At 36.8% G+C, this 27333-nt stretch overlaps 1 protein-coding gene and 1 pseudogene across 1 annotated transcript in view; both read left to right on the top strand.

Annotated features, from left to right (window-relative positions):
- Positions 1–27333, top strand: part of IFT80 (intraflagellar transport 80) — a 107161-nt gene that overhangs the window by 61330 nt on the left and 18498 nt on the right. Inside the window, exons 9-12 of the mRNA XM_081802628.1 lie at positions 4696–4814; positions 8725–8799; positions 11772–11935; positions 25324–25388. Coding sequence (XP_081658754.1) covers positions 4696–4814; positions 8725–8799; positions 11772–11935; positions 25324–25388 — 423 coding nt within the window. The remainder of the gene's footprint in view (positions 1–4695; positions 4815–8724; positions 8800–11771; positions 11936–25323; positions 25389–27333) is intronic.
- On the top strand, positions 2353–2894 carry LOC102738905 (alpha-ketoglutarate dehydrogenase component 4-like; annotated as a pseudogene).

Here is a 27333-nt window from a genome sequence, read left to right as displayed (position 1 = left end):
GTTGCTTTGGGATGGAATGTTCTGAATATGTCTGTGAAGTCCATTTGGTCCAGTGTGTCATTTAAAGTCTTTATTTCCTTGTTGATCTTTTGCTTAGATGATCTGTCCATTTCAGTGAGGGGGGTGTTAAAGTCCCCTACTATTATTGTACTGTTGTTGATGTGTTTCTTTGATTTTGTTGTTAATTGGCTGCTCCCATGTTAGGGGCATAGATATTTACAATTGTTACATCTTCTTGTTGGATAGACCCTTTAAGTAGGATATAGTGTCCTTCCTCATCTCTTATTATAGTCTTTGGTTTAAAATCTAATTTCTCTGATATAAGGATTGCCACACCAGCTTTCCTTTGATGTCCATTAGCATGTTAAATTGTTTTCCACCCCGTCACTTTCAACTGGAGGTGTCTTTGGGTCTAAAATGAGTCTCTTGCAGGCAGCATATTGTTGGGTCTTGTTTTTTCATCCAATCTGATAGCCTGTGTCTTTTGATTGGGGCATTTAGCCCATTTACATTCAGGGTAACTATTGGAAGATATGAATTTAGTGCCATAGTATTGCCATAGTATTGCCTGCAGTACACCTTACATAGTATTGTAAGGTGACTGTTACCGTATATTGTCTCTAGTCCTTTCTGGTCTATGTTACTTTTAGGCTCTCTCTTTGCTTAGAGGACCCTTTTCAATATTTCTTGTAGGGCTGGCTTGGTGTTTGCAAATTCTTTTAACGTTTTTTTTTTTTTTTAGATTTTTTAAAAGATTTTTAAAGATTGTATTTATTTATTTATTTGACAGAGAGAAATATTAGACAGCCAGAGAGGGAACACAAGCAGGGAGAGTGGGCAGAGGGAGAAGCAGGCTTCCTGCTGAGCAGGGAGCCCGATGCGGGGCTCGATCCCAGAACCCTGGGATCATGACCTGAGCCGAAGGCAGACGATTAACAACTGAGCCACCCAGGCACCCCTGCAAATTCTTTTAGTTTTTGTTTGTCCTGGAAGCTTTTTAGCTCTCCTTCTATTTTCAATGACAGCCTAGCTGGATATAGTGTTCTTGGCTGCATATTTTTCTTGTTTAGTGCTCTGAATATATCATGCCAGTCCTTTCTGGCCTGCCAGGTCTCTGTGGATAGGTCTGCTGCCAATCTAATGCTTCTACCATTCTCTTCAGTCTTTTTAAATCTGAAATAATTTCTTCTCTTTATTTACTTAAGAAACCCGGTGGTTTGTTCTGCTGAATTTTTCACATTTTCCCGTTTGCATCCTTATGGGATAAGATTCCATTTAACATGTTCATCTAGCCCCGGTATTTCCTGTAGACTGGTTATTAGATTTAGAGCCTTGATAAGTATAAAGAACACTTTGTAAGTAATGCTATGGACTATTGCATCACATCAAGAGACAACATATGTCTGCTTATCTCTCTTTTAGTGATGTTATGGTTAATCAATATGCTTAGGTATTGTAAGTCTTGATTCCTCAATCATAAAAAAAAAGTCTGAAGAGCTCATTAGGCTTTTACTTTAATATTTTTAGCAGCCATTGATAATACTTGTCTAGAACCATGTTTCATTGGGATTTGCAAAATGGTAATCTTGTAATTCTACCATTCCTTCTGCATTTATTAGCTAAAGTCCTTCCATAAGACACTGCCTTTTCAACCATTTGGTTACTCTGAGGTGAAACAGTTCTGAAGTATTTTCTATATTTACCAATTTTCAAATATTGAGTTGATTTCCCCATGAGTGTTGTTGTCGTTGATGATGATGTAATCATTATAAACTTGCAGATTTTAAAATTTTTGATGTGTTTCAATCCATTGCAGTTATTATTCTCTTCAATGCTCAAATGGTCCCATCTTTGGCCTATTTATCTGTCTATTTATCTATCTATCTATCTTACATATATATATGTATACATACAAACATATATATTAAACTATATCCCACAATATAGTTTAAAATAACAACATCAGGGTGCCTGGGTGGCTCAGATGGTTAAGCGTCTGCCTTCGGCTCAGGTCATGATCCCAGGGTCCTGGGATCGAGTCCTGCGTCAGACTCCCTGCTCAGTGGGGGGCCTGCTTTTCCCCCTCCCTTTGCTTCTCCCCCTGCTCACATTCTCTCTTTCTCTCTCTGTATCTCTGTGTCTCGAATGAATAAATAAAAAAAAACCTTAAAAAAATAAAATAAAATAACAACATCAATATTATTCTGATAATATGTTATGAATACTGTTTTAGATTTCTTGTTTTGCTTCTTTAACATAAACAAATCCATATATCACAGGCAGGGCCCACCCCCAACTCCTCAGGACTCCTGTTATTTCTGTGCCTAGCAAGCGCCCCAGAAGCTGCCCCATCTCAGGATCATGAGGGACAGCAAGATGGCGTCTGCCGGCAGGGTCGTTCAGGTAGTCAAGCCACATATTCTATTAGTATGGGACTCTGACAGAAGAGACAATTCCTAAACCCAGTGTATCAGAAGTTTTCAGATCAGCAGGACTACCCTCTCACTCTTCTTCAATTTCACAGCATTCTTTTTTTTTTTTTTAAGATTTTATTTATTTATTTGAAAGAGAGAGAGAGAGCACAAGCAGGGGGAGTGGAAGGCAGAGGGAGAAGCAGGCTCACCGAGCAGGGAGCCCGATGCGAGGCTCAATCCCAGGACCCTGGGATCATGACCTGAGCCGAAGGCAGACGCTTAATGACTGAGCCCCCCAGGCGCCCTAGTTTCACAGCATTCTAAGGGAAGTAAATCACCAGATTTGCTGATGCATCAGGGTCCACTGGACACTGCAGAAATAATAAAAATATTACCTCAGAAATACAGAAGGAAACTTGTATCTCAAAACTTGTATCTCAAGAAGAAATTGAATTTATCCAGTGTGGAGGTCCGGAATAATCACTGACAGTATGGCTGCTGTTTGTCATCAGAGAAAAGAATGGTCTTTACAATAAAGGACTTACAAAGTGGCACATGAGAAATTATACAGTAAACAACATGAATAAATATTCTGTTAAAAAAATGAAATATAGAAAATTTAGATGGATACTTGTTATCTCCCAATATATGTATCTTAGTCAGCTTCTCCATAAGCTTACCTAATTGTTTATATACTGATTAAAGTATACACTTAAAAAAAAACAAATCCAGGGGCGCCTGGGTGGCTCAGTTGTTAAGCGTCTGCCTTCGGCTCAGGTCATGATCCCGGGGTCCTGGGATCGAGCCCCGCATCGGGCTCCCTGCTTAGCGGGAAGCCTGCTTCTCCCTCTCCCGCTCCCCCTGCTTGTGTTCCCTCTCTTGCTGTGTCTCTTTCTGTCAAATAAATAAAATCTTTAAAAAAAAAAAAAAACAAATCCATGTATCTTCATATCCTTCCTTTTATTAGATAAAAGGTATTAGACTAGACACATTGTTTTACATCTTGCATTTTTCACCTTACACTATATCCTGGAGATCACTCTATAGATCTTATTTCTTTTTAGAGCTGTATAGTATTCTACTTTGTGAATATACCATAGTTCATTCAGTCTATCACTTATTGATAGACATTTGGGCTGTTTCCAGTCTTTTGCTATTACCAATAGAGCTGTATATAGTAACAACCTTTCATGTGTGTGTTATTTCATGATTTTGCTTATTTATCTTTGTGATAGAATTCTACAAGTAAGATTGCTGGGTCAAGGAATATATGTATATGTAATTTTGCTATCTCCATCATGGTGGTAGTTTCGTGGAGATGGGAGTTGAAGAGCAGATAATAAAAATGTAATATGCCTTATAGGTATAAGTGCTTTAAAGAAGTACCTTAAAGAAGTTTGACTTTCTCTTTTTATCTCCGTACCCTTTCTACAATTGCCACATTATATTTAGAAAGATGCTAACATTTTGAGGGGAATTTAAAGAAATGCTAAGTTCTAGGTACAATTAATCTCTTTTTCTCTACTTTCACCTCTTACTACAATGTCCTACCCATTCTGGTATTGACAAGAGATTAGATAAATTTAACTTGCTCAACATTTTTCTTAATTTGTTGCAGATTGTCTGTCAACTTAAGGTTGTTAGCAGATACTGCCAAGTGTTAAAATCCTTGCTAGCTTTATTCTGCTACTTTTGTAACAGTTTGACTATCATAAGTAAAATTTTTATTTGTTAGTTAGTACTTAGATTCCTTATATATTATCTCTATGTAATGGTAATATTTGTGCCCCTCTGTGCAGCTTGACTTCTTCACAGTTGGTGTCTTTACTAATACCTCCCACTCCATTTTGATTTTTTAAATTATTACATCTCTTTTTTTTAGAACTTAAATTTTAAAGTAAAACGTAGCCCTAAAAAGAGATATTCTTACTGTCTGGGCAGAAATCATATAGTCTCTTTCCAGCTCCAATATGCCATATATATTTTTTACTATATCTCAATGTTATAGCGTTTTTCACCTATTTCTCCATTGTTACATCATTGCAATTGGCTTTCAGGTTAGAAATCTACATTTCTAAGTTTTTTTTGTGTCTTTCTTTTGTTGGTTGATTTTTATACCCAAATATGTCATCTTATGCCTAGTTCCTACTGAATTTTTTTTATATGAGTAGGTAATCCAGAGTGCATTGAATTTTATGCTTCAAAATCTTGCTAACTTACCTAATTAAAATTCTGATGTATTTTAATGTTGTTTTTTGGTGTTTCCTTTTTCCTTGTTTAGGTTCGTAATGTTCTTAATGATGCAGTGGATTTACTGGAATTCCGTGATAGAGTCATTAAAGCATCTTTGAACTATGCACACTTAGTTGTTTCAACGTCTCTTCAATGTTATGTGTTCTCGTAAGCATCTTGGCATTTCTTAAAAATTCAAAGTTTTGTCTATGATGAGGAAATTTATTTTCAAGCTTTCCTATCAACATGGTTTGGTTCTAAATTTAATTTTCTTAAAACCTCACTTATCCTGAACTTACTCCCAACCAAAAAGTGATTTAAAAATGAGGTATAAGCAGTGAAAATAAATCTAATAAAGTTTGTACATCAGAGGTTAATAATCATTTTTATAATAGAAAATACTTTCTCTGAGATAGTGTTTACTCTTACTTTCCTCACAGTCCTAAGGAATTTAGTGTAACTTGATTTCAAAGCCCAGAGGAGCAGCTGATAAATGATGGGAAAAGGACCCACCTCACCACTGGAAGAGAGAGGACAGCTAGCAGCCTGACAACAGGCTGAAAGATGTTCAGTAAGGACACAAGGAGGTATTCAGGCTTAGTGTTATAGCCTAGGATAATCATGGCTGTTCATATTGAAAATCCAGAGTTGCCCATAAATAATGAAAGAAAATATGTTCTATCTATTTTGTGTTAGAAAGCAGGGAATAATTCAGTACATCCAAGAAACTTGTGCCTAAAACAAATATACTTGGTATTTTTCAAAGTGTAACTCAATATCTGCTGATAAATGTTGAACTGGCTTTTTGGAAACAAACAAACCAACCTGATTTGCAGTGTTTGCCTATTTCTATAACGTAAATACTTCTACCAAGGCTGATTTCAAGATACCAATATGATGTCACTGAAGGCAGAATTGAAAAGAGATGCATAGTAGCAAGCCATTATATAGAATTGCCATCATATAGATATAACAGATGTAAATAATCTCAAGTGCATAGATAATAGTAAAAGGTAGTAAAATCATCTGGAAGTAATAGGTTTGGAGTACTTACTGTCTTTGTTTTGAATATAATTTGCTTAATTGCTATATAAGTTTATATAATTTAATTTTAAAAAATAGCTCTATTTGACAGTTGGCCTGCAAAACTCCTGAAAATATACCACTTGGTACAAGCTGGCTCTAAGCATGCCACCAGTTGACTTCTCAACTATCCAGGAAACTCAAGTAACCACGATGTTACTTTCAAGAGTTGTGAACAGTTAACGGTTGTTTTTTATATTCTGTGCTTATCTTTATAAAATCATGTGGTTATAGTTTAATCATTGAATATAAAATTGAAGATAAGGACTATATGTGTCTTATTCACAATTGTACACCCAGTACCCAGCACCGTGTTCAACATGTAGTAGGTACTTAATAAAAAAAATTCTTGGATGAATAAATGAATCAAAAAATAAAGTATAGTGGTATCTTGGATTCCTAAGCCCAGTAATACACAGCACAAAGATATCCAATTTGATTAACAGTAACATTTATTACAACTATATATTAAAAATTCTCACTCACTATGTATAAATCTGCTACTAATCAGAATCTGCAACTTAGGACAGCAACCAAGAATTAAATGGGAGAAGCAGAGAAGAGAGGGGACAAAGAAACAGGTAGCTCAATTTAAGTGAAATTTTTTTCTTACATGAAGGAGAAGGAGCAACAGTAAGACTCTGGGAAAAGTCAAGAAAGATACCCAGTTACACAGTTGCTATATAGGGGAGGGATTATAGAATGTGAAGAAATTTCACAATCACTTAGTGCACATAGTCATTTGAATAATTAATTTTCATGGACTTGAGAAAAAATAGAGAAGATCTCTTCAATTTCGGGTTTGTTTGAAGAAAGGTAGGGCTCTTAACCACCCCAAGTGATGGGTTTGTTCTGCTAGTTTTAGTGGCAATGACATACTTGAATCCATAGGATTAGTATCATGTGTTACTTGTATTAGAGAGGTTGCTTTTTAAAATACTCAAAAGTTTAGCAGCTGTGATTTAATTTTGTCACTCTACTTTTCACATACTAGTTAATATGTGGCAAAATATAAGATTGCTTTTCTTCTTTTCTGGTTTAGTCTTGCCTCCCCTCTCTTGTCAAGACATTTATTAAGGTACAAAATATTTATTAAAGTGAAATACCAGGGAGCAGTAGTGGGAATGAGGTAGTGCTGAGACCTATTTTCACCAAAATATATTTCATTAAATTAAAAAACCTACTAGTGTTTTTATTTTCTTTATTTATGTATTAAAGATTTTATTTTTAAGTAATCTCTACACCCAACGTGGGGCTCAAACTCACAGCTCCGAGATCAAGTCGCATCCTCTACTGACTGAGCCAGCCAGAGGCCCCAAAAAACCTACTAGTATTTTAGATAACAACAACTATCGTTTATCGAGCACTATTATACTGTCTGTTATGGTCCTGGTCTAATTTACCCTGTGTGTTGAGTAGTATTATTCCCATTTTACAAGATGAAGAAACTAAAGGACACACAGAGTATTTAAGTAATTCACCCTAGGTCAAATTACTAAACTGCCTTACTAAAGGAAGAGCTGGGGTTTGACTCTTAGTTCTTAATAGCTGATACCCCTATTTTAGTAATAAAAATATAATTTTTAAAACAAGCATGTAAGCAATATAGTGGTTTATATGAAAAATTCCAGAAAAAGTAAATAATACATAAGTATTCTATGTTAAATTTTCATTTGATTTTTCAAATAATTGTATAGAAAAATACCTTTGCTCTATTCACCAATGTGGTTTAGGGAGTTTATATTTACATGGCAGGTATATATATCCCAGTAGTCATAAATATCAGATGTTTTGCAAGGGGACATTTAAAAAACCTCACAATCACTATTCTTATCAAAGAATGAAGGTTAATCTAATGACTACATAAATGAAGCATGCTATGATATCTTTTCTAAAGTATAAAGCACATATCTTTATCATACCTGTGAACACCAGGCTTACTAATTATTAGTATTTTATTCATCGTTTCGCTTTGTGCGTGCATTTACTTATTGAAGCGGTGCCAGACTCTTTGCATTAGCCAATATTAATTTCCCACCAGTATGCCCACTTACTGCATCCTTCCCCTTCCTGCACTTTCTGGATCTGAATATGAGATTTAATCTGATTTAAAGAATTGGTTTCATGAAAATAATTGAGAGGAATTCAGAATACTTAAGAGTAATAAAACATTTTAAACTGAAACTTTGATGATTTGAGGTGGGTTTTCAGTTTGTAAATGTTCTCTCCCTCTTTCCTGTCTTTGAATCATATTACACTATAGAAACCAAAAGAGTTATTTGTTCATTTATTTATCCGTTTATTCAATAAGCATGGTCATAACTTACATTTACATAGTATTTTACAGTTTACAGAATGCTTCACAGAAATCTTCATTTGGACTAACAGTAACATTGGGAGACCTGTAGGAAAAATGCTCATGTTCATAACATTATTGTTATTATAGTTTCTGTTTGTTCAGTATCTCCTGCATAAGAGGCAGTTAGCTAGACACTTTAGGTGAGTCGCCATTATCTCCATTTTACAAGTAAAGAAACTGATGCTTAGGAGGTTAAGCTTATTAAGATCATATGGCCGACAGGTGGTGAAACCAGATCGCTAATCCTTGGCTAGCCAAAAATGTGTCCTTTCTTTACCAAGTCATACTGCTACTATTTATCAGATGAGAAACATAAGATGACTTGCCCAAATCACAGAGCTAATAAATGACAGAACTTGCACTTAGGATTCCTCAATTCACATATTGTGATACCTAGAATAAACATTTGTTGAACGTTTACTATTAAATACTTATTACTTACACAGAGTTTGATTTCTGCTCAGGGATACAGACATGTAAGTAAATGATTTCAGAACAATGTGCCTAGTGCTATGATAGAAATATATACAGTTATGGTGAAACTGATGACAGTATTTATAATGAATACTTATCTATTTATTAAAAAGTATTTGGTATTTTAAATGTTAATAAATATCCATTTTATTTATCTTTTAGTACGAAGAACTGGAATACACCACTTATATTTGATCTTAAAGAAGGAACTGTTAGTTTAATTCTGCAGGCAGAAAGGTATGTGTTTATCATGTTTGACTATTGAATAGGGGGTTAAAATATTTCAGATTGCAGTAAAGCACCCTTTTTTTTTTTTTAAGATTTTATTTATTTATTTGAGAGAGAGAGAGAATGAGAGAGAGAGCACATGAGAGGGGGGAGGGTCAGAGGGAGAAGCAGACTCCCTGCCAAGCAAGGAGCCCGATGCGGAACTCGATCCAGGGACTCCAGGATCATGACCTGAGCCGAAGGCAGTTGCTTAACTAACTGAGCCACCCAGGCGCCCTGCAGTAAAGCACTCTTTAAAGCATGCCACTTACAGAATGGTACATTAGTCATTTGGAATCAATCTGTTTCTATTTATTTTTTTTAAGGTTTTATTTATTCCTTTGACAGAAAGAGAGCACAAGCAGGGTGTGGGAGAGGGAGGAGCAGGCTCCCCACTGAACAGGGAGCCCGATGTGGGGCTTGATTCCAGGACCCTGGGATCATGACCTGAGCCAAAGGCAGTTGCTTAACCAACTGAGCCACCCAGGCGCCCCTGTTTCTATTTATTTTAAAGGAAAAAAGTAAGAATAAGCTATTAGGTCAATGGTTCTGAAGCTTGTTGGTCTCAGAATTTCTCTACCTTCTTTTTTTTTTTTTTAAGTAGGTACATGTCCAGTGTGGAGCCCAATGCAGAGCTTGAACTCATGACCCTGAGATCAAGACCTGAGCTGAGATCCAGAGTCGGATGCTTAACTGACTGAGCCACCAAGGCACCCCTCTCTACACTCTTAAAAAGTTCTTGAGGGTTATATATAGATTATATGTCTCAGCATTTACTATACTAAAAATTTAAATCGAGAAATATAAAAGATATTGATTTATTAAGAATGATGAGACTAAATTTATTATAAGTAAATATCAAAGTAATGATCTGAGAGAATGAGAGGGGTTGGGGCACCTGGGTGGCTCAGTCAGTTAAGCTTCTGATTTCAGCTCAGGTCATGATCTCAGGGCTCTGGGATCAAGCCCCAGGTTGGGCCCTGCACTCAGTGGGGAGTCTGCTTCTCCCTCTCCTTCTGTCCCTCCCCCATCTCATGTCCCCTTCTCTCTCTCTCTCCAATAAATAAAATCTTAAAAAAAAAAAAAAGAAACAGGGGAGTTACTATGAGATCGTTGTGACCTCAGGGCCCTTATTTTTTATTCTGTTCTGTTCTTGTCTTTGGTTTTAAATATTTGAAACACATTGATTTTATGAGCCATTGCGTGGCTGTGACCTGAAGTTTGAAAAATAATATTCTTTACCCACGCCTTCGGTGTATACAGGACGATGAAACTCCAGGCCAACAAACTGGAGTAAAGTGGGAATAGCTATTCAAGAACCCACACTTTTCCATAAAAACTATCATCAGTCCATCTATCAAGTACAGTGATATCCTACTGAATCAGAGGTCAGTCTTAGAAAGCTACAACCCAACAAAACCAGGAATAAAGTTTGAAAATAGAAATCAACAATTGCCTAAAATAGCTATCCATGAAATCTTTGCACTAAAACCATGTATTTTATTCCTCATTCCTTTACTTGCCACCTAGGCAATCTCTTAATAGTGTTGTTATCAGGTTTTCTAACCCACAGCCTTTTATAAATAGCAAACCAGAGGAGGAATGCTGGTGGGCTGTGAGAGGCTGGCACAAGGACAAGAAGAAAAGTGACTGCCTGGCAAGGCAGCATAGAGAAAACGAAAAGCACAGAACTGTATAGCTGAATAGCTTAATTACTCTGAATCACCAACAGATTCTCATGAGTACCAAAGCTGTCAGTTAAACAGTTACTGAAGAAGATGATCATCATATTGATGACCTTGAGTGATTGAGAAAATTGTGTCAAATTTTGTATCATCTGTTTGGTGAAATTGAAATAATATTATTTTGTAACATCATACATTTTTAATACAAAAAGATGTCTTTTCCACTTAAAAAGTAAGATGTCAGCTATCTAAAAAACCATATTTCTGAAATTCTTTTTATTCAAACAGTGCCAAATAAATTTACTTATACATTACTTATAAGTGTATTGAATATGCTCTTAGTAAAGGCATATGTTAATGGCATAACTGATTAGGTAAAGAATAATTTACTTACTGCCTAATGTTTGTCCTATTTCTACATTTAGAAATGTTTGCCCTTTGAAACACAGGTTTACTCACAAGGAGGTTAAAAGCTTATAGTGTCTTGTTCAGGAGAGAAAAAGTTTTTAATATTGAAACAAAGAAAAAATGTATACTAATATGATGTGTCACTTTGTCAACATTAGCAAATATTGTTTTCATACACTAATGTGTAAGGGCCAAACCCTTCAATTAAACAACACACCAATACTCAAGTATTAATTTAATTAAAATTTTAGTATATATTTGTTTCCATGCCAAGAAAGAACACTTAGCAATTCCTGAATCAAGAAATAGTTCTGAATCAAGGATATTACAGTTTCGAACATAAGATTTTAAAAAGTAATACTGTGTTCAGCATTGAGGAATCAGGCACTCCAATATGGCAGTGGTATGAGTGTAAACTATTATAACCTTTCAAAGGGCAGTTTAAAAACCTATATTAAAATTTTATAAGTATATGCCCTCTGATCCAATTATTGCATTTCTAGAAGTTATACTAAGAAAATAAGTAAGGTAGACATATAGAAATGTGTATATACTAGACATTCTTTAAAGCAGTGAATAATTTGAAATAAACGTCTATCAGGAATGACTTAATAAAATGAAATTATAATATATCTATACTTTGCCCTAAATTATCTCTATAGAGATAGGATTGCAAGAGATCTTTTGCTTTCCCTTTATTGTTTGAATTGTTTTTTGCAATATCATAAATTTTAAGGAAAAAAAATTAGATTTAGATTTTTCCAAAGAATAAACTATTCTCTAATATAAAAATGAAAATATAGTAAGCTTCTATTTGATAATGTATTTTATTCTTTTTTTTTTTTTTAGACATTTTCTTCTTGTAGATGGTGGGGGTATCTATTTATATTCTTATGAAGGCCGCTTCATTTCTTCTCCAAAATTTCCTGGAATGAGAACAGATATTCTGAATGCACAGACTGTGTCTCTGAGTAATGATACCATAGCAATAAAAGACAAAGCTGATGAAAAAAGTAAGTGCATTTTTATAATTTTCCATGTCACATTTCCATGAAATTTGTTAACAGTGTAAAATTTCCTTAAATTAACTTTCATTTTCTCATCTATTAATATGTTGATTTTATATGAAAGAATTATGAGCTTCCTAATTTGTCCTAAGTGTGAATTAATTAAAATACTAAAGTTGTCATATTATACCCAATTGATAGAGATTATCACAACAGCAAAGCTTATTGGTAAGTAATAAATCTTTATATATTTAGTAGCTGTTGGTAGGGAGTTTGAGTTTAAATTTGTGAGTTCTAAAAATGTTTGTTAATTCTTAAATTTAGTGGTTTTTTAAACTGTTCCCTTTTTCTTCATCTGGTAACAGTAAATACTGTGCTTCATTGTACTATTTATTTTGCTTATATATACTTATATTTTTATAAATATTTTTATATTTATATATTCTTTAAATTAATGAATTAGAAAGTTATGAATAATGCAAAATTTTTGTATAAAAATAAAGACCACATTATATTTATAAATTGATATAAGTATGTCAGATGTTTTGGAATTCCATCGTACAGAGACACCATTTTATTAGGGCATTGCTATATCACAGTGACATTTATCCACTACTGAGTGCTTGCCATGTACCAAGTATTTTTCTAGAAGTTGAGGATACAACAATGAATAAGACACACAAATAAACATACAAATATATAATAAGTAGTCAGCTCATGATATGTGTTGTGGAGAAAATGCAGGGTGAGAGAATAGAGCACACTGGAGGTGGAACAGGGGAATGACTATAGGACAAGCACGTGCAAGGGTTCTGAGGTGGGAATGACTGGCTTGTAAAAGGAACTGCCAGAAGTCCATGGGACTAGGTCAACATGAGCTAGGCAGAGTGTGGGAGGAGAGGACAGAGAGAGATAAGCAGGAACCAGATCATGTAAAGACTTGGCCATGGTAAGGATGTTGGCATGAGAGAGAGGAGGCAAGCATGGTATCCTACATTTTTATCCTGGATGAATAAGATGGAAGATGGAGAAGGAGGAAGATTAGAAGAAGTCCACATATGGGGTTCTATTTTGGTCACAGTAAGTTTAAATGCTTTTTGCACATTCAAGCAGGAATGGAGAGTAAACAATAGCATAGACAAGTCCAGGGCTCAGGAGAAAGTTGGGGACTAGAGATATAAATTTGGGAGTCACTGGTGTACAGATGCTGCCATGGCGCTGAATGAAATCACCTAGGAAGTGAATATAGGCAGAGAAGAGAAGACTGAGCACATTAATATTTAGAGATGGGTGAGAGGAAGTAGAACCAATGGGATAAGAGAGAGAGTAAGTTATTCCTAAAGCCTAGTGGGAAAATATTAAATAATTGCTTTTCTCCATTGATACATATGGCTAAACGTTTGTCACTGTGACATGTTACTAAAAAAAAAAAAACTGACCTGATGGTTAATTTTGTTAGTTCACGCTGTGAAAGACCTAATTCAGGAGCTAGAAAACTGTCCCGCTTTTTAATTTTCAGTACTTTCAGATAACATCATGTCCCATACTGGTAGAAATATAATCCTCCTAAGACTGTCTCTTCATGCCTTAGACTTTCTCTGACAGAGGACATTTGGTGATTGTTTTGTTTTTTGAAGGACTTCCTTTCTGGCTAAAAAAGACAAATAAGATAGTATGTAGTTAGCAGACACAGTTAAGATGGCTGAGTAATTGTTGATAATAATAATTTGGAAGTCAGATTTTTGTCTTCAGTAAACTTAAATTTAAAAATCCCAGTGATCATTATGAGTTGTCTGTCCTTTTCTTGTTCAACACCACATATTTCAGATAGAAGCTGTGATAAAGTATATGTGTTTCCCACTGAATATACCTTATTCTGAATTTTTCTATATTTAATTCACATCTGAAACATTTCATTATTTTTTAATTCTTTGATAATTCATAGAATTTTAGAGCTAGGAAGAATTATCAACATTTTCAGAAATACAGGTTTATCTGCCAGTAAATTACCTGTTTTACTTACGTAAATTTTGATTGTTGGACAAGATAATCATGCAATTCTGTTTTGCTCTAAACAGAAAATCAAAAAGACTAAAATAAAATTATTATTGTAAACTGATATAAAATGAGCAGGAAAATATTTTCCTTATGTTCCTTTTAAAAGAAACTAGTATTCACTGATGGTTAAATAGAGGTATATGCTAACAGTAGAAAACAATTGAAGTACTTAGTTATAATCATTAACCTATGAAATTTTCCTTTAAGGGGGACCATTCACATATGAAACCAGTGGTTCCTTCCTAATTTGGGAGCTCCTTTATAAGCAGGATTCTTGCACCAAGTACAGTATTCTACCACTTTAGGTGACAGATTAAATAGTAGAGGTACTAGTGCTTTTGACTTCCTTTCCTCAAACACTTGCACAGATAAGCCATGATATTAGTGTGGGTGACTATTTGAAACAAATGTCTGGGTATATGGAGAGTAGAAGTTAGAGAGCAGTTACTTATGTTTAGAAGCAACTCTTTCAGGCCTGCAGCTCCAGTTTTTGCTACATACTAACACTAAAATACAGATCCAGCCTCCCGTAGTTCAGGGCCACTTGCAGTTATAGAAAGAAGTAGACGAATCTATCCATATACCTCCATCTCTTTATAATATGTACAATCAGCAAAAGGATGGTACACTTTTATTTATAAAAAAGTTATCAGTTTGGGGGCGCCTGTGGCTCAGTTGCTTAAGTGTCCGACTCCTGATTTCGGCTCAGGTCATGATCTCAGGGTCGTGAGATTGAGCCCTGCCTCAGGCTCTGTGCTCAGCTCGAATTCTGCTTGAGAGTCTCTCTCTTCCTCTGCCTTTCTTCCCAGGCCCCACCCCCCACTCTCACATACTCTCTCTCTCAAAATAAGTAAATAAATAAAATTTTTTTTTTAAGATTTTATTTATTTATTTGACAGAGAGAGACACAGTGAGAGAGGGAACACAAGCAGGGGGAGTGGGAGAGGGAGAAGCAGGCTTCCCGCTGAGCAGGGAGCCCGATGCGGGGCTCGATCCCAAGACCCTGGGATCATGACCTGAGCCAAAGGCAGACGCTTAACGACTGAGCCACCCAGGCACCCCAATAAATAAAATCTTTTTAAAAAGTTATTAGTTTGTATAGCTATGAAAAAAACTGGGTTTAGCCAAGCCCAAAACATTTTTTAATGGAAGCCAAAATTTTTAAATATGCCCTGCTTAATTAAAACTTTTGTTACAGTATTTTTCTTTTTCATTTTTCTGAGCAATTTTAAAGCATAACTTATTGTTACAACATTATTTCTTCTGTGAATATAGCCAGTGATCTTAAACTTAACATTCCTAAGATTTACTAACAGCTAATAATCAATATACTAGAAATGTGATCCTCCGGAATTTAAATATCATGTTCTACACATTTCAGCATTTTTAGGATCTGTATAAATTGTTCATTTTTTTGGCTACTTGTGGCACTACTATCTTTTTCGTGCCATTTCTGTCTTTTCATTTGGGTAAACCTTGTGCATGTTTGGTCATATAAAATTACTCCATTTGGGATGAATCTTGGATTGGAGTTATTTGGGAATTATTTAAAGAGAATCACCAAAACTAACACTCCAACAATATTCCCCTCATCCTCTAACAATCTTTTTATTTATTTATTTATTTTTAATTTTTTAAAAAATATTTTATTTCGGAGAGACAGACAGAGAGCACGAGCGCTGTGGGGGGCGGGTGTAGAGGGAGAGGGAGAAGCAGACTCCTGCCTGAGCAGGGAGCCGATGACTCCGGGCTTGATCCCAGAGCACTGAGATCATGACTCAAACCGAAGGCAGATGCTTAACTGACTGAGCCACCCAGGCGCCCTCCTAACAATCTTTTTAAAAGAGAAAGAACACTTTTCTGTATACCACTGCCATGTTTGAGACTAGAAGAAGCCTTTGGTGAAACAGAGAAGGGGGCAGAGGCAGCATTTGGTTTGGCTGCCTCCATACAAATCTGTAATTTTTACAACTTGGCCTACTCAGAACATCACAGAAAGCTGGGGCTGGAGATAGAGAACTTTGAATTATCATTATTATCATTATTTAGATAATGCTTGATGTCATGAAAGTAGATGAAATCAGGGAAAGTAGGTACTGTGAAAAGTTAACCTAAAACAAATAAGAAGGACTTAGCAAAAGAGAATGAGAGATGGTCCAAAATAGGAGAGAATCAGGAGAAAACTTATATGGAGCCTGCATAAGAGTTTCAAGAAAGAGGATGGTCGGAAGCACTCAGTGCTGCTGGGAGGTCAAGACTAAAAGTAGACGCTTGAAGACTGAAAATAGACTCATTTAATGGGCAGCATGGGGGTCACTGGTGATCCATGCAGGACCCTTTGCCTCATGTAGTGAGGTTGAACAGCAAATTGTAATAGGTGGAGAGGAGTTGTAAAAGTTGAAAGCCTATTGCTTCAGGAAGTCTAGCATTAAGAGAGGCAAGGGATTAATAGAGATTAATGCAGCGGGGAAGATTTTTTTTTTTTTTTTTGATTGAAGGCAACTTCAGAATGTTTGTAGTACTAAGAATGAACTGGACAAAAAAGGTGTGGTAAAGGTCCAGGAGAAAGTGGGGATGGTTGAGAGGGTCATATCTTGGAGAAAGCTGGGCAGGTAGAATGACAGTGTACAGGTAAAGAATGTGTAGAGGTGGAGTAGTAGGAGTACTAGATACCCATTCACCTGAAATCAGAGCATGTGAGGTAAGGACCAGGGCTAAGTAACTTAGAAGATAAATTGGAGGGAAATTGAGCTGTTATAGGTTACCAAAAGTTTCATTTTTATATAGCAAAAATTTTGAATTTATATTATCTCATTTCATATGTATTTCATGGTTTCCAAACAAATGTTTTGTCTGTCTGAAAACCAACTCTTGATAATCTATGGAAAACATTTAATTTCAAAATATCTGCTCCATTTCAATAAGGGAGTTATTTCTCCCAGCTATCCGTTAGCAAGAGAAATCATTGTTAACAGCTCTCAAAAAGAAAAATAATTTAGAATTAATGCTAAAATAATGGTAAAAAGTAATTATTTTACAGACTGCATATTATTTGCATGTATTCTTTTCCTTACATAACTCTAAAAATTAAGGGGCTTATTGGGGATATGGAGAGAATAGTTCTGGAAACTTCCCTCAGGAGTTCAAGGAAATTCTCAGACTGGAAGCTAGGTAAGCTCCCAAATCAAGTGTTTCTGACAAATACCGGTTTTTTAAGAGACCTCTACAACCCTGGATACAAAGTTCTGAGGGAGGGGCACCTGGCTGGTTCAGTCGGTAGAGCATTCGACTCTTACCTCAGGGTCATGAGTTCATGTTGGGTGTAGAGTCTACTTTAAAAACAAACAAACAAACAAAACAGGGGCACCTGGGTGGCTCAGTCGGTTAAGCATCTGCCTTCGGCTCAGGTCATGGGGTAGGGCCCCACGTCGGGCTCCCGGCTCAGGGGGAGCCTGCTTCTCCCTCTCCCTCTCCCTCTGCTGCTCCTCCTGCTTGTTCTCTCTCTCTCTCTCCCTCTGTAAAATAAATAAATAAAATCTTAAAGATAAATAAAAAAAACCCCGAAATTCTGAGGGAAACCAAACATTTTGGTACTGTAGAACTTTGAGTTGAATATTCTATAGTAAGGCCATGAATTTGAATTTGTAAAATAATATTGATTACTTATAGAAATTCTCAGTTGTTCGTAGATAATCTATTTCTACCCCCTGTGAAGTGTCAGTTCAACTCTGATGTTAAGGTGAGAGTCCTTCAAAAGACTGCCTTGACTTCAGATGTCAGCTGCAAGTCTTGGTGGATCCCCAGACTACCTGTACTTCTGACCCACTGGCTACATATACAGGGGTTCCCATGACCCTCTCAGGTTCAATAATTTATTAGAATGACCTCAGCTCAGGAAAGTTCTATATATGGGATTACAGTTGTATTATAAAGGATCCACATAGTGTGATGCCTGGGAGCTTCTGTGCTCTCTTCTCATGAGATTGAAGTGGTCATGCTCCCAGCACATCCATGTGCTCCCCAGCCAGGAAGCTGCAGAGGCTTTTTTGTTTTATTACATGACTAATTAGGCACGATTACCAAAATCAATGACCATGCGATTGAACTTAATCTCCATCCCCAGAGGTCAGGGTTGGGGGGAGAGCTGAAAATCCTGATCCCTTCATCATGTGCTTGGTCTTTCTGGTGACCAGCCCCTATCCTGAAGCTAAGGGGCCCACCAAGAGTCATCTCTTTAAGTGTAACAGTGGCACTCCCGTCATCGGGAAATTCCAAGGGTTTTGTGTCCAGGAACTCAGGACAAAGACCAAAGAAATTATTTCTTATACCACAGGCCACTCCTGGTCTTTGATCATGGATCCCTTATAGCAAAAGGATCATTCCCAAAAATAGTACCTATATGATGAATATGCCTAAAATTTGGAGCAGTCAATGTGGACTAGGGATAGGAGGCTTTTAACTCAGATATTTCCAATACATTTAACCATCAATATTAGTATTGCAATCTTACCAACAATGCCAGTTTTACACCATATTCACAAATGAGTCAAGGGCAGCCTGGGTGGCTCATTGATTAAGCGTCTGACTCTTGGTTTCAGCTCAGATCATGATCTCAGGTTCATGAGATCGAGCCCCAAGTGGGGCTCTGTGCTCAGCACAGAGTCTGCTTGAGATTCTCTCTCTCCCTCTGCCCCCTCCACACTCACACGTGCTCTCTATCTAAAATAAAGAAATAACATTAGCCATGGTTTTTTCCTATGTGGCCTTTATTATGTTGGTTTATGTTCCTATAAACCTACTTTATTGAGAGTTTATATGGATGTTGTAGTTTGTTGTAGTTTGTCAAATGCCTTTTCTGCATCTATTGAAATGATCATATGGTTTTTATTCTCTTTCTTGTTAATGTGGTTTATCACATTGACTGATTGGCAAATATTGAGCCACCCTTACATCCCTGGAATACATCCCACTTGATTGTGGGGAGTTATTTTTTTAATGTTGGATTCAGTTTGCTAATATTTTGTTGAGGAATTTTGCATCTATGTTCATCAGAGATATTGGCCTGTAGTTCTCTTTTTTGGTAGCATCTTTATCTGTTTTTGGTATCAGGATAATGCTGGCCTCATAGAGTGAATTTGGAATCTTTTCTTCCTCTTCTATTTTTTTGGAATAGTTTGAGAAGAATAGGTAATAATAACCCTTAAATGTTTGGTAGAATTTACCTATGAAGCCATCTGGTCCTGGACTTTTGGTTTGGGGAAGTTTTTTGATTACTGATTCAAGTTCATTGCTATTAATCAGTCTGTTCAAGTTTTCTATTTCTTCCTGCTTTAGTTTTGGAAGGTTATATGTTTCTAGGAATTGATCCATTTCTTCTAGGTTGTTCAATTGACATATAATTTTTCTTATTTTCTTTAATAGTCCTTTGTATTTCTGTAGTGTCACTTGTTATTTCTCCTTTCATTTCTGATTTATTTGAGGCCTCTCTATCTCTCTCTTTCTGTCTCTCTCTCTTTTTTTTTTTTTTTATGAGTCTGGCTAAAGGTTTACCAATTTTGTTGACCTTTTCAAAGAACCAGCTCCTGGTTTCATTGATCTGTTCTATTGTGGTTTTTTTTAGTCTCTATTTCATATATTTGTACTCTAATCTTTATTATTTCCTTCCTTCTACAGGCTTTGGGCTTTGCTTGTTTTTCTTTTTCTAGCTCCTTTCCGTGTAATGTTAGGTTGTTTGAGATTTTTCTTGCTTCTTGAGGTAGGCCTATATTGTTATAATCTTCCCCATTAGAACAGCTTTTGTTGCATCCCGAAGATTTTGACCATTGTATTTTCATTTGTCTCTAGGTATTTTTTTATTTTCTCTTTGACTTCTTGGTTGACCCATTCATTGTTTAGTAGCATGCTATTTAACCTCCATGTATTTGTGTTCTTTCCTGATTTTTTTCTTCTGATTAATTTCTAGTTTTATACCATTGTGATTAGAAAAGATGCATGATATGATTTCAGTTCTCTTTGATTTGTTAAGACTTGTTTTGTGGCTTAACATATGATCTATTCTGGAGAATGTTCATGTATACTTGAAAAGAATGTGGATTCTGCTATTTTTGGATGGAATCTTCTGAATATATCTGTTAGATTCATCTGGTTCAATATGTCATTCAAAGCTACTGTTACCTTGTTGATTTTCTATCTGGATGATCTATCCATTAATGTAAGTGGGGTGTTGAGGTCCCCCACTATTACTGTATTACCGTCGATTTCTTCCTTTATGTCTGTTAATAGTTGCTTTATGTATTTGGGTGCTCCCATGTTGGGTGCATAAATATTTACAATTTTTTTTAACATTTACAATTGTTATATCTTCTTGTTGGGTTGTTCCCTTTATCATTATGTAGTATCCTCTTTGTCTCTTGTTAGTCTTTTTTTAAAAAGTCTATTTTGTTTGATATAAATGTTGCCCCTACCCCAGCTTTCTTTACACTTCCTTTTTCGTCGGAAATGTTTTCCCATCCCTTCTCTTTCAATCTGCATGTGTCTTTAGGTCTGAAGTGAGTCTCTTGTTGGCTTCACCTTTTTTTTTTTAAAGACTTTATTTATTTGCCAGAGAGAGAGAGAGGGACAGTACAAGCAGGGGGAGTGGCAGGCAGAGGGAGAAGCAGGCTCCTTGCTAAGCAAGGAGCCCGATGTGGGACTTGATCCCAGGACCCTGAGATCATGACCTGAGCCAAAGGCAGATGCTTAACCATCTGAGCCACTCAGGTGCCCCGGCTTCACCTTTTTATCTTTTATTTTATTTAATATCTTTAATTTTTAAAGATTTATTGTTTTTTTAGAGAGAGAGAGCACAAGTGGGAGGGGCAGAGGGAGAGGGAGAGAGAATCCCAAGCAGACTCCACACTGAGTGCAGAGACCAAAGCAGGGCTCGATCTCATGACCCTTGAGATCAGGACCTGAGTCAAAATGAAGAGTCAGACGCTTAACCAACTGCGCCACCCAGGTGCCCCGTGGCTTCACTTTTTTAGGCATCTGGTGTACTTGAGCTAAGGAATTGATCCATTTCTTCTAGGTTGTCCAATTTTTGACATATAATTTGTCTTATTTTCTTTAATAATCCTTTGTATTTCTGTAGTGTCACTTGTTATTTCTCCTTTCATTTCTGATTTATTTGAGTCCTCTCTGTCCCTCTCTCTCTTTTTTTTTTTATGAGTCTGGCTAAAGGTGTTTTAACTTTTTATTTATTTATTTGAAACTAAATATAACACTGTATGCTAATTATACTTGAAAAACAGTATCAGCTTTTGCTTGGAGAATCCTTTGAAACATTAATGTAATACTGGATTTCCCCCATTGCATACCCATTTAGTCATTCTTTTATCTTCAGATATTATTTCTCCTTTCCTCCATTTCTAAAGAACTAGTGGGCTGTCTCTACCACTGGGCACTATAGCTGCATTCACATTTAACCCCATATTTGCCAGCTGGAATGGAAGCACAACCCACTCCATCAGGTCCTTAGAAATTCTGACCTAAAAGTTGAAAGTATAGTTTCTTGCCTAGGAATCATCTCTGCTTCTGATAATTGTAGTTGTAACCTTGGTCCTGAGACCCTGTATGTAGTAAGAAGAAGAAAGTTGAGGTGATATGGGAAAGAAAGGAAAAAGTATAGCCATCATATAAGCATTCTCCCACTGTGGGAATAATTACATAGTCATAACTAGCATCTTCCTCACCCCCATTCCCTATTTCCACTGAAATTGCAGAGGAATTTACCTACTGTGGACACACTCTTTGCTCCCTTCATGTTGAGTGTCAGTACACACTCATGAAGGCTTGTAAGCAAGTTATTCATGCCTATATTCCCTTTCTCCTCATTTTAAATGACCATTGTTTTCATTGCCCATTCTAATTCTTTACCAAACTATTACTCTCAAAAAGGATCTCTCTGCCATTGTTGGACATGATGGGCTGTAGAGTGTGTTCCTTGGTCTGAAGAAATGTGATTCAGTGGTCCAAATCAGTGTATGGTCCAAATCAGTGTAATACCTTCTGCTCAGCTTCCTTGGTAGTACTCTGAGCCTTTGCATCTACCACCAGGTAAGAAAAGCTCAACCCAGAGTCAGTGTCTATTTCTGTCAGGACCCACTTGTAGCCCCCAGGCCTACAGGCGTCAGTCGGACTTGCCAGCTATGTACAAGGACTCCCCCCAGAGCATCTTCCCCATACCCATCTGCAGTCTCTAAATCTCTCTTGCTCCAGACAGAACAGTTCCTGTTGGCATTTTGTGCCTCTGCAGGTGCAAAAAGAATATGTCTAGATTCAACCCCTCTGCATTGTTTCAGTCCACTCGCTTCATTAACCCAGTGGCTACCTCAGGTGAGCACACCTGGGTATCTGCTTGTCAATTCCAATCATCTTCTGATGCTGGAAGGGGGTTCTGATGGGCATTGACATGGCCTACTTGAATGCACCCTTCAGATTCCCATAGTGATTTCCATAGGGCCGAGCCCCGGAAGGGCACCCTTTTAATAGGCCAGTCTTCCACTGCCTTTCTGCCTGACCATATGGCCGGGCCATTGGCCCACTGCCTATGAGTAGGTCAGGGTCCAGACAGAAGGGTAAACAGCATGCAGTGCAGCTCACCGAGCCAATTTGTTTTTACCTTTTTCAATCAGAGTGGTGGCCTTCCAACCCAATGTCGTGTGTTCATGTTGAAACTGCCATCCATAAGCCAAGCAGCTGTTTGTTGGTCTGTTGGGAGCTGTTTACAGGCACTGTCCAAATGATGCTAGAATCCTGCAGCTCCTCACATGGTTCCAGAGTCATTCCTGGGAAAGCGAGTCTACCTGCTCATGAACATGCTGTATAACTCCGTGCGTTGTCCTGGTGGTGTGTTCCTGCACACACCATTTCTGTTCTATTACAGAACTGCCCTCCTCGTTAGAGCATTTCTCTGACATCACCCAAGATATCCTTACTTCATGTTTTTCAGTCAGAGGCAGTTTCAGTTAATGTCTGATAGCAAGCTAGTAATTGCTTCTCCAAATGGAAATTGCTTTGTCCAGAATTCTAGTAGCTGTCACTGGGAGGTGCTCACAGACTTTTGTCATAAGCCCCAGTACACGCCACACAAGACTGCTTTATAGAGAGTGTATCTTTATTAGCACTCCAGCTTCTGTTCTGTACTGTTTGATATAAGGCCTACATGTTCAGGCAGTCTCATTAGTTCCCATTTTGTATGTCCAGTTAATATTATTGGAGGGGTGGATTTTTCATGCCTTTTGTTTTACAATACTTGATAGGGGAAACATTCCCAGCTAGGCACAATATCCATCCCTATAATACATTCAGGTAAAAGAGTCACAACTGCTTCATATGAAGCTTCTTCAAGTCCCCAGCAGAGTGTTGAGGCAAGAAACTCTGGCCCTTTCATCAATCCATATCTTGATAAATTGGGGGACCATAGCCCCAGGCAATTAGAGGTGAGGTTTCTTTTTGTTATTTTGCCATTTGGCTTTCCAAATTCCTCCAAACTAGGATGATTAAAGCAGATTTATTTAAAGGCCTTCAATGTTGGGGGACCAGCAGGAATTCCCATTGGTTCATCCAACCTCTATTTTTTTTTACCCCATCAACATTTGCTTTATTCATCCCATTTCTTAGATTTTCACCTTACTGGGATGAGGACCTCGATGCTCCTCTCTGTCTATCTCTAATTATTTTTGCCTTTTTCATGATTTGTTTTAGCCTAACTTTTTCCTTGGGCAGTGGCTCTGAGGGTAGTCCCTATACCTCAGGCTAACCAGAATGAGGATCTCCAACGTATTCTTTCAGTGAGAGCCTTGGGACTAGAGGCTGTAATTGAGACTGTCCAGAATCTGTATTTGGCCCATCTCTTGCTTTCATTTTACCTATTACAGATTATAATAACCACGGGATTGTATATTTTCTGTTTTTCTTATTATTTTGCATTTTCTTATGCATCTAGTGAGCCAGCTTCCCAGGAGATGGATCCATCATCTCAAAATTCCATAGGTAGCTTTTACCTCTCACAGCTGATTGCAGCTTAGCTGTTTCATATCGTGGGTGATCCTGTTGCCTCTAAGAGTCAGAGGTTCCTCATCCCCTGTTCTTTCATCCTTTCTCTTCCCAAACCACGTGTTTCAGTCAGTTAGGGTTGGTCCAGTGAATCTCACCCTTCCTGACACCAACTATTCCATTTTTACCTTAACTGGTGTATTGCAGTCAGTTTATAATACTAACAACCTGTAGTTAGCACAGACCCCGGGGCTTAAAGGCAAAGTTCTCCTCAAGACGGCCCTCACTTCAGACACTAGCCACAGGTCTCAGGGAGCCCCCAGGCCAACCCATTTTGCTGGCTGCCTGGCTACAAATACAGGGACTCCTGTGGCCCCCTCAAGTTGGATAATTTGCTAGAATGACTCACAGATCTCAGGAAGGTGCTATACTTAGAATTACAGTTTTATTATAAAGGATACACATAGGGTGAGACCTGGGAAGGAGCACAGAACTTCTGCACCTCCTCATGAAATCAGGGCACTTCACCTTCCCATTATATCAGTAGGTTCACCAGTGAGGAAGCAACACTGAGTTTTTATAGGAGTTTTATTACATGGGCATGATTAATTAAATTATTGGCCACATGATTGAACTCAATTTCCAACCCCCCAACCTCTGTATCCCCAGAGGTCAGGACACTGAATACGCTTGGGCTTTCTGATGACTATCCCCCATTCTGAAGCTATCTAGGGGCTCACCAAGAGTCTCCCCTCTAGTATAACTAAGGCACTCCTAATCACTCAGGAAATTCCAAGGGTTGTTGAAGGTCCCTGCCAGGAACTCAGGACAAAAACCAGACAAATTACTAATTATACCACAGGGAACTGTGTACTGACCCCAGGGAACTAAACAGTACATAACAGTACATAAGTATTATAGTAGTAGACACTTGACACATTTTTCTTTTGTGAAATATGATTGTCTGATGTTATATTCGTCCAAATCAGAGTTCTGAAAATTACAAATTACATCTAGATTTGGACTTGCTGTTGTAGATCTTATGGATCAACATAATATCTAATATCTAATAACTATTCTAATTAGGGAATATGTTTTAGGAAGAAGTATTAATTTCCACTGTTATCTAAGAAAATGACCCCATTAATAAGTAGGAATTTGATGCTGTTGCTCTTCTATGCTGGTAGATACTCTGTGGGCCAAAGGGTTAAATAAATTCTCATCAGGATAAGATAATCCATTGAAGTTTACCAATAAAAATTCTAATATAATAAATTAACAATGCTTTACTTTTTTTCAAGTAATCTTCCTTTTTGAGGCATCAACTGGAAAACCATTAGGCGATGGGAAGCTTCTTTCTCATAAGGTAATGGACATTAGCTACTTCTAATGTAAATAGCCACTACTTACTTCCTTTTTAAAATTAATGTTTTCATTTTAAGGCAAAAAACATAGAAATTAGTTTAGTTTTTTTAAGGGTTATCTGCAATAATTGCCTCAATCCTCCACTTTATTTTTATTTTATTTTTTTAAGTTTTAATTTATTTGATTCATTTTAAGTAATCTCTATAACCCAGCATGAGGCTTGAACTCATGACCCCAAGATCAAGAGTTGCATGCTCTTCCGAATGAGCCAGCAAGGCACCCCTAGAAATTAGTTTTATATTTAAACCCAGTGTGCAGTCTACATATTTTGCCTAAAAATGTCAGAAAGACTAAGCACTAGTAAACTCTGTAATGGAAAGCTATATATACAAATTAATTGGATAAAATAATCTGACTTATATGTCTTTGTCCAGGCTGTTTACTGCTTTTCAATAAAATGTTCTATCTTGATTAAACTTTTAGCACCTATCAGTAGATAAAAATGTTTTGTATTTCTAAACATCTTGCAGTTTTCCCATTGACTTGTCCTTAGCCAGCATTTTCTTTAGGTTTTAACACTGTAGTTAAACTGAAAAAAGAATTCTATAGAAGTACAAAAAGATCTTTTTTTTTTTAAAGATTTTATTTATTTATTTGACAGAGAGACACAGTGAGGGAGGGAACACAAGCAGGGGGAGTGGGAGAGAGAGAGGAAGGCTTCCCGCCGAGCAGGGAGCCCGATGCGGGGCTCGATCCCAGGACCCTGGGATCATGACCTGAGCCGAAGGCAGACGCTTAACGACTGAGCCACCCCGGTGCCCCAGTACAAAAAGATCTTGAAGATGCTTATTGGTTTCTGATTTTTAGCATTGCAATAACAAAGGAGCACATTTTATTAATTCTAATGAGAGATATATTCAGGTCTAGATATATTTTTAACTCTGTTGTTCAATGCCACTAGTAAAGCGTTACTCTATATTTTCTTCTTTTTGTAATTATTAGTTTGAATTTGAATAACAATACATTCATAAGGTTCAGAAATGAAAAAGCATAAAAAAGGATATACAGGGAAAAAGTCTCCCTACTACACCTGTTTCTTATCAGTATAATTCTGTTCTACCAAATAAGTAACAACCATTATTAAACTCCTTTTTCCTTCCAGAGATTTTTTAGTGCCTATATATAAGCAAAACTGATATATGTTCTTTTCCCCTTCTTTTACAAAAATGTAACATACAACTCTGTACGTTGCTTTTCTCACATAAACTATTCCTGGAGATCTTTCTATATCAGTACATAAAGTGCTTTCCCAATCCTTTTCCCCCCACCATACAGTATAACATTTTATGTGTGTATCAGAATTTATTTAACCTGTGCCCAAATGATGGACATTTAAGGTACTATTGTAACACCTTCAAAAAACAAAACAAACCCTAGCAAATCTAAAAAGAAAGAAAAAAGTCCTAGCAAGTCTTAAGACAGTAAGCAGTAAATAAATCCCTCTTGGATTGAGTTGAAATGAATCCACACTGAACCATTTCGAAGTTCTAAGGAAACTCATTTCACTAGCTAGTATAGTAGTGTAAGATTAATGCAGTATACCAGAAATACTTTGTTATATGGACAGAACACTAATCTTAAAGTCAGAAATCTGGATTTTAAATTCTAGATATACTCGTTACCAGTTTTTCTGAGCAAAATCACTTAATGGATATGCATTTCAGTCTTCTCATCTATCAAGTAAGTATAGGAATACTTACTTTACAAGATAAAGTATCTTGTACCTTGTATAGTATAGTACCTTGTATCTACAATACAAGGTAGTTTCCTGTTTCACAGTAAATGAATGTGAAAGAACGTATAAAATTTAAAACCCTAAAAACATATTTTCATAAATCTACTCTTACAAATCTATAAACATAGACTTTCTACTTAGAGTAAATTTT

Source organism: Leptonychotes weddellii, chromosome 1 (assembly GCF_054177405.1).
Source record: "Leptonychotes weddellii isolate Sample4059 chromosome 1, ASM5417740v2, whole genome shotgun sequence".
Lineage (NCBI taxonomy): Eukaryota > Metazoa > Chordata > Mammalia > Carnivora > Phocidae > Leptonychotes > Leptonychotes weddellii.
This window is presented reverse-complemented; position numbering and strand designations above follow the sequence as displayed.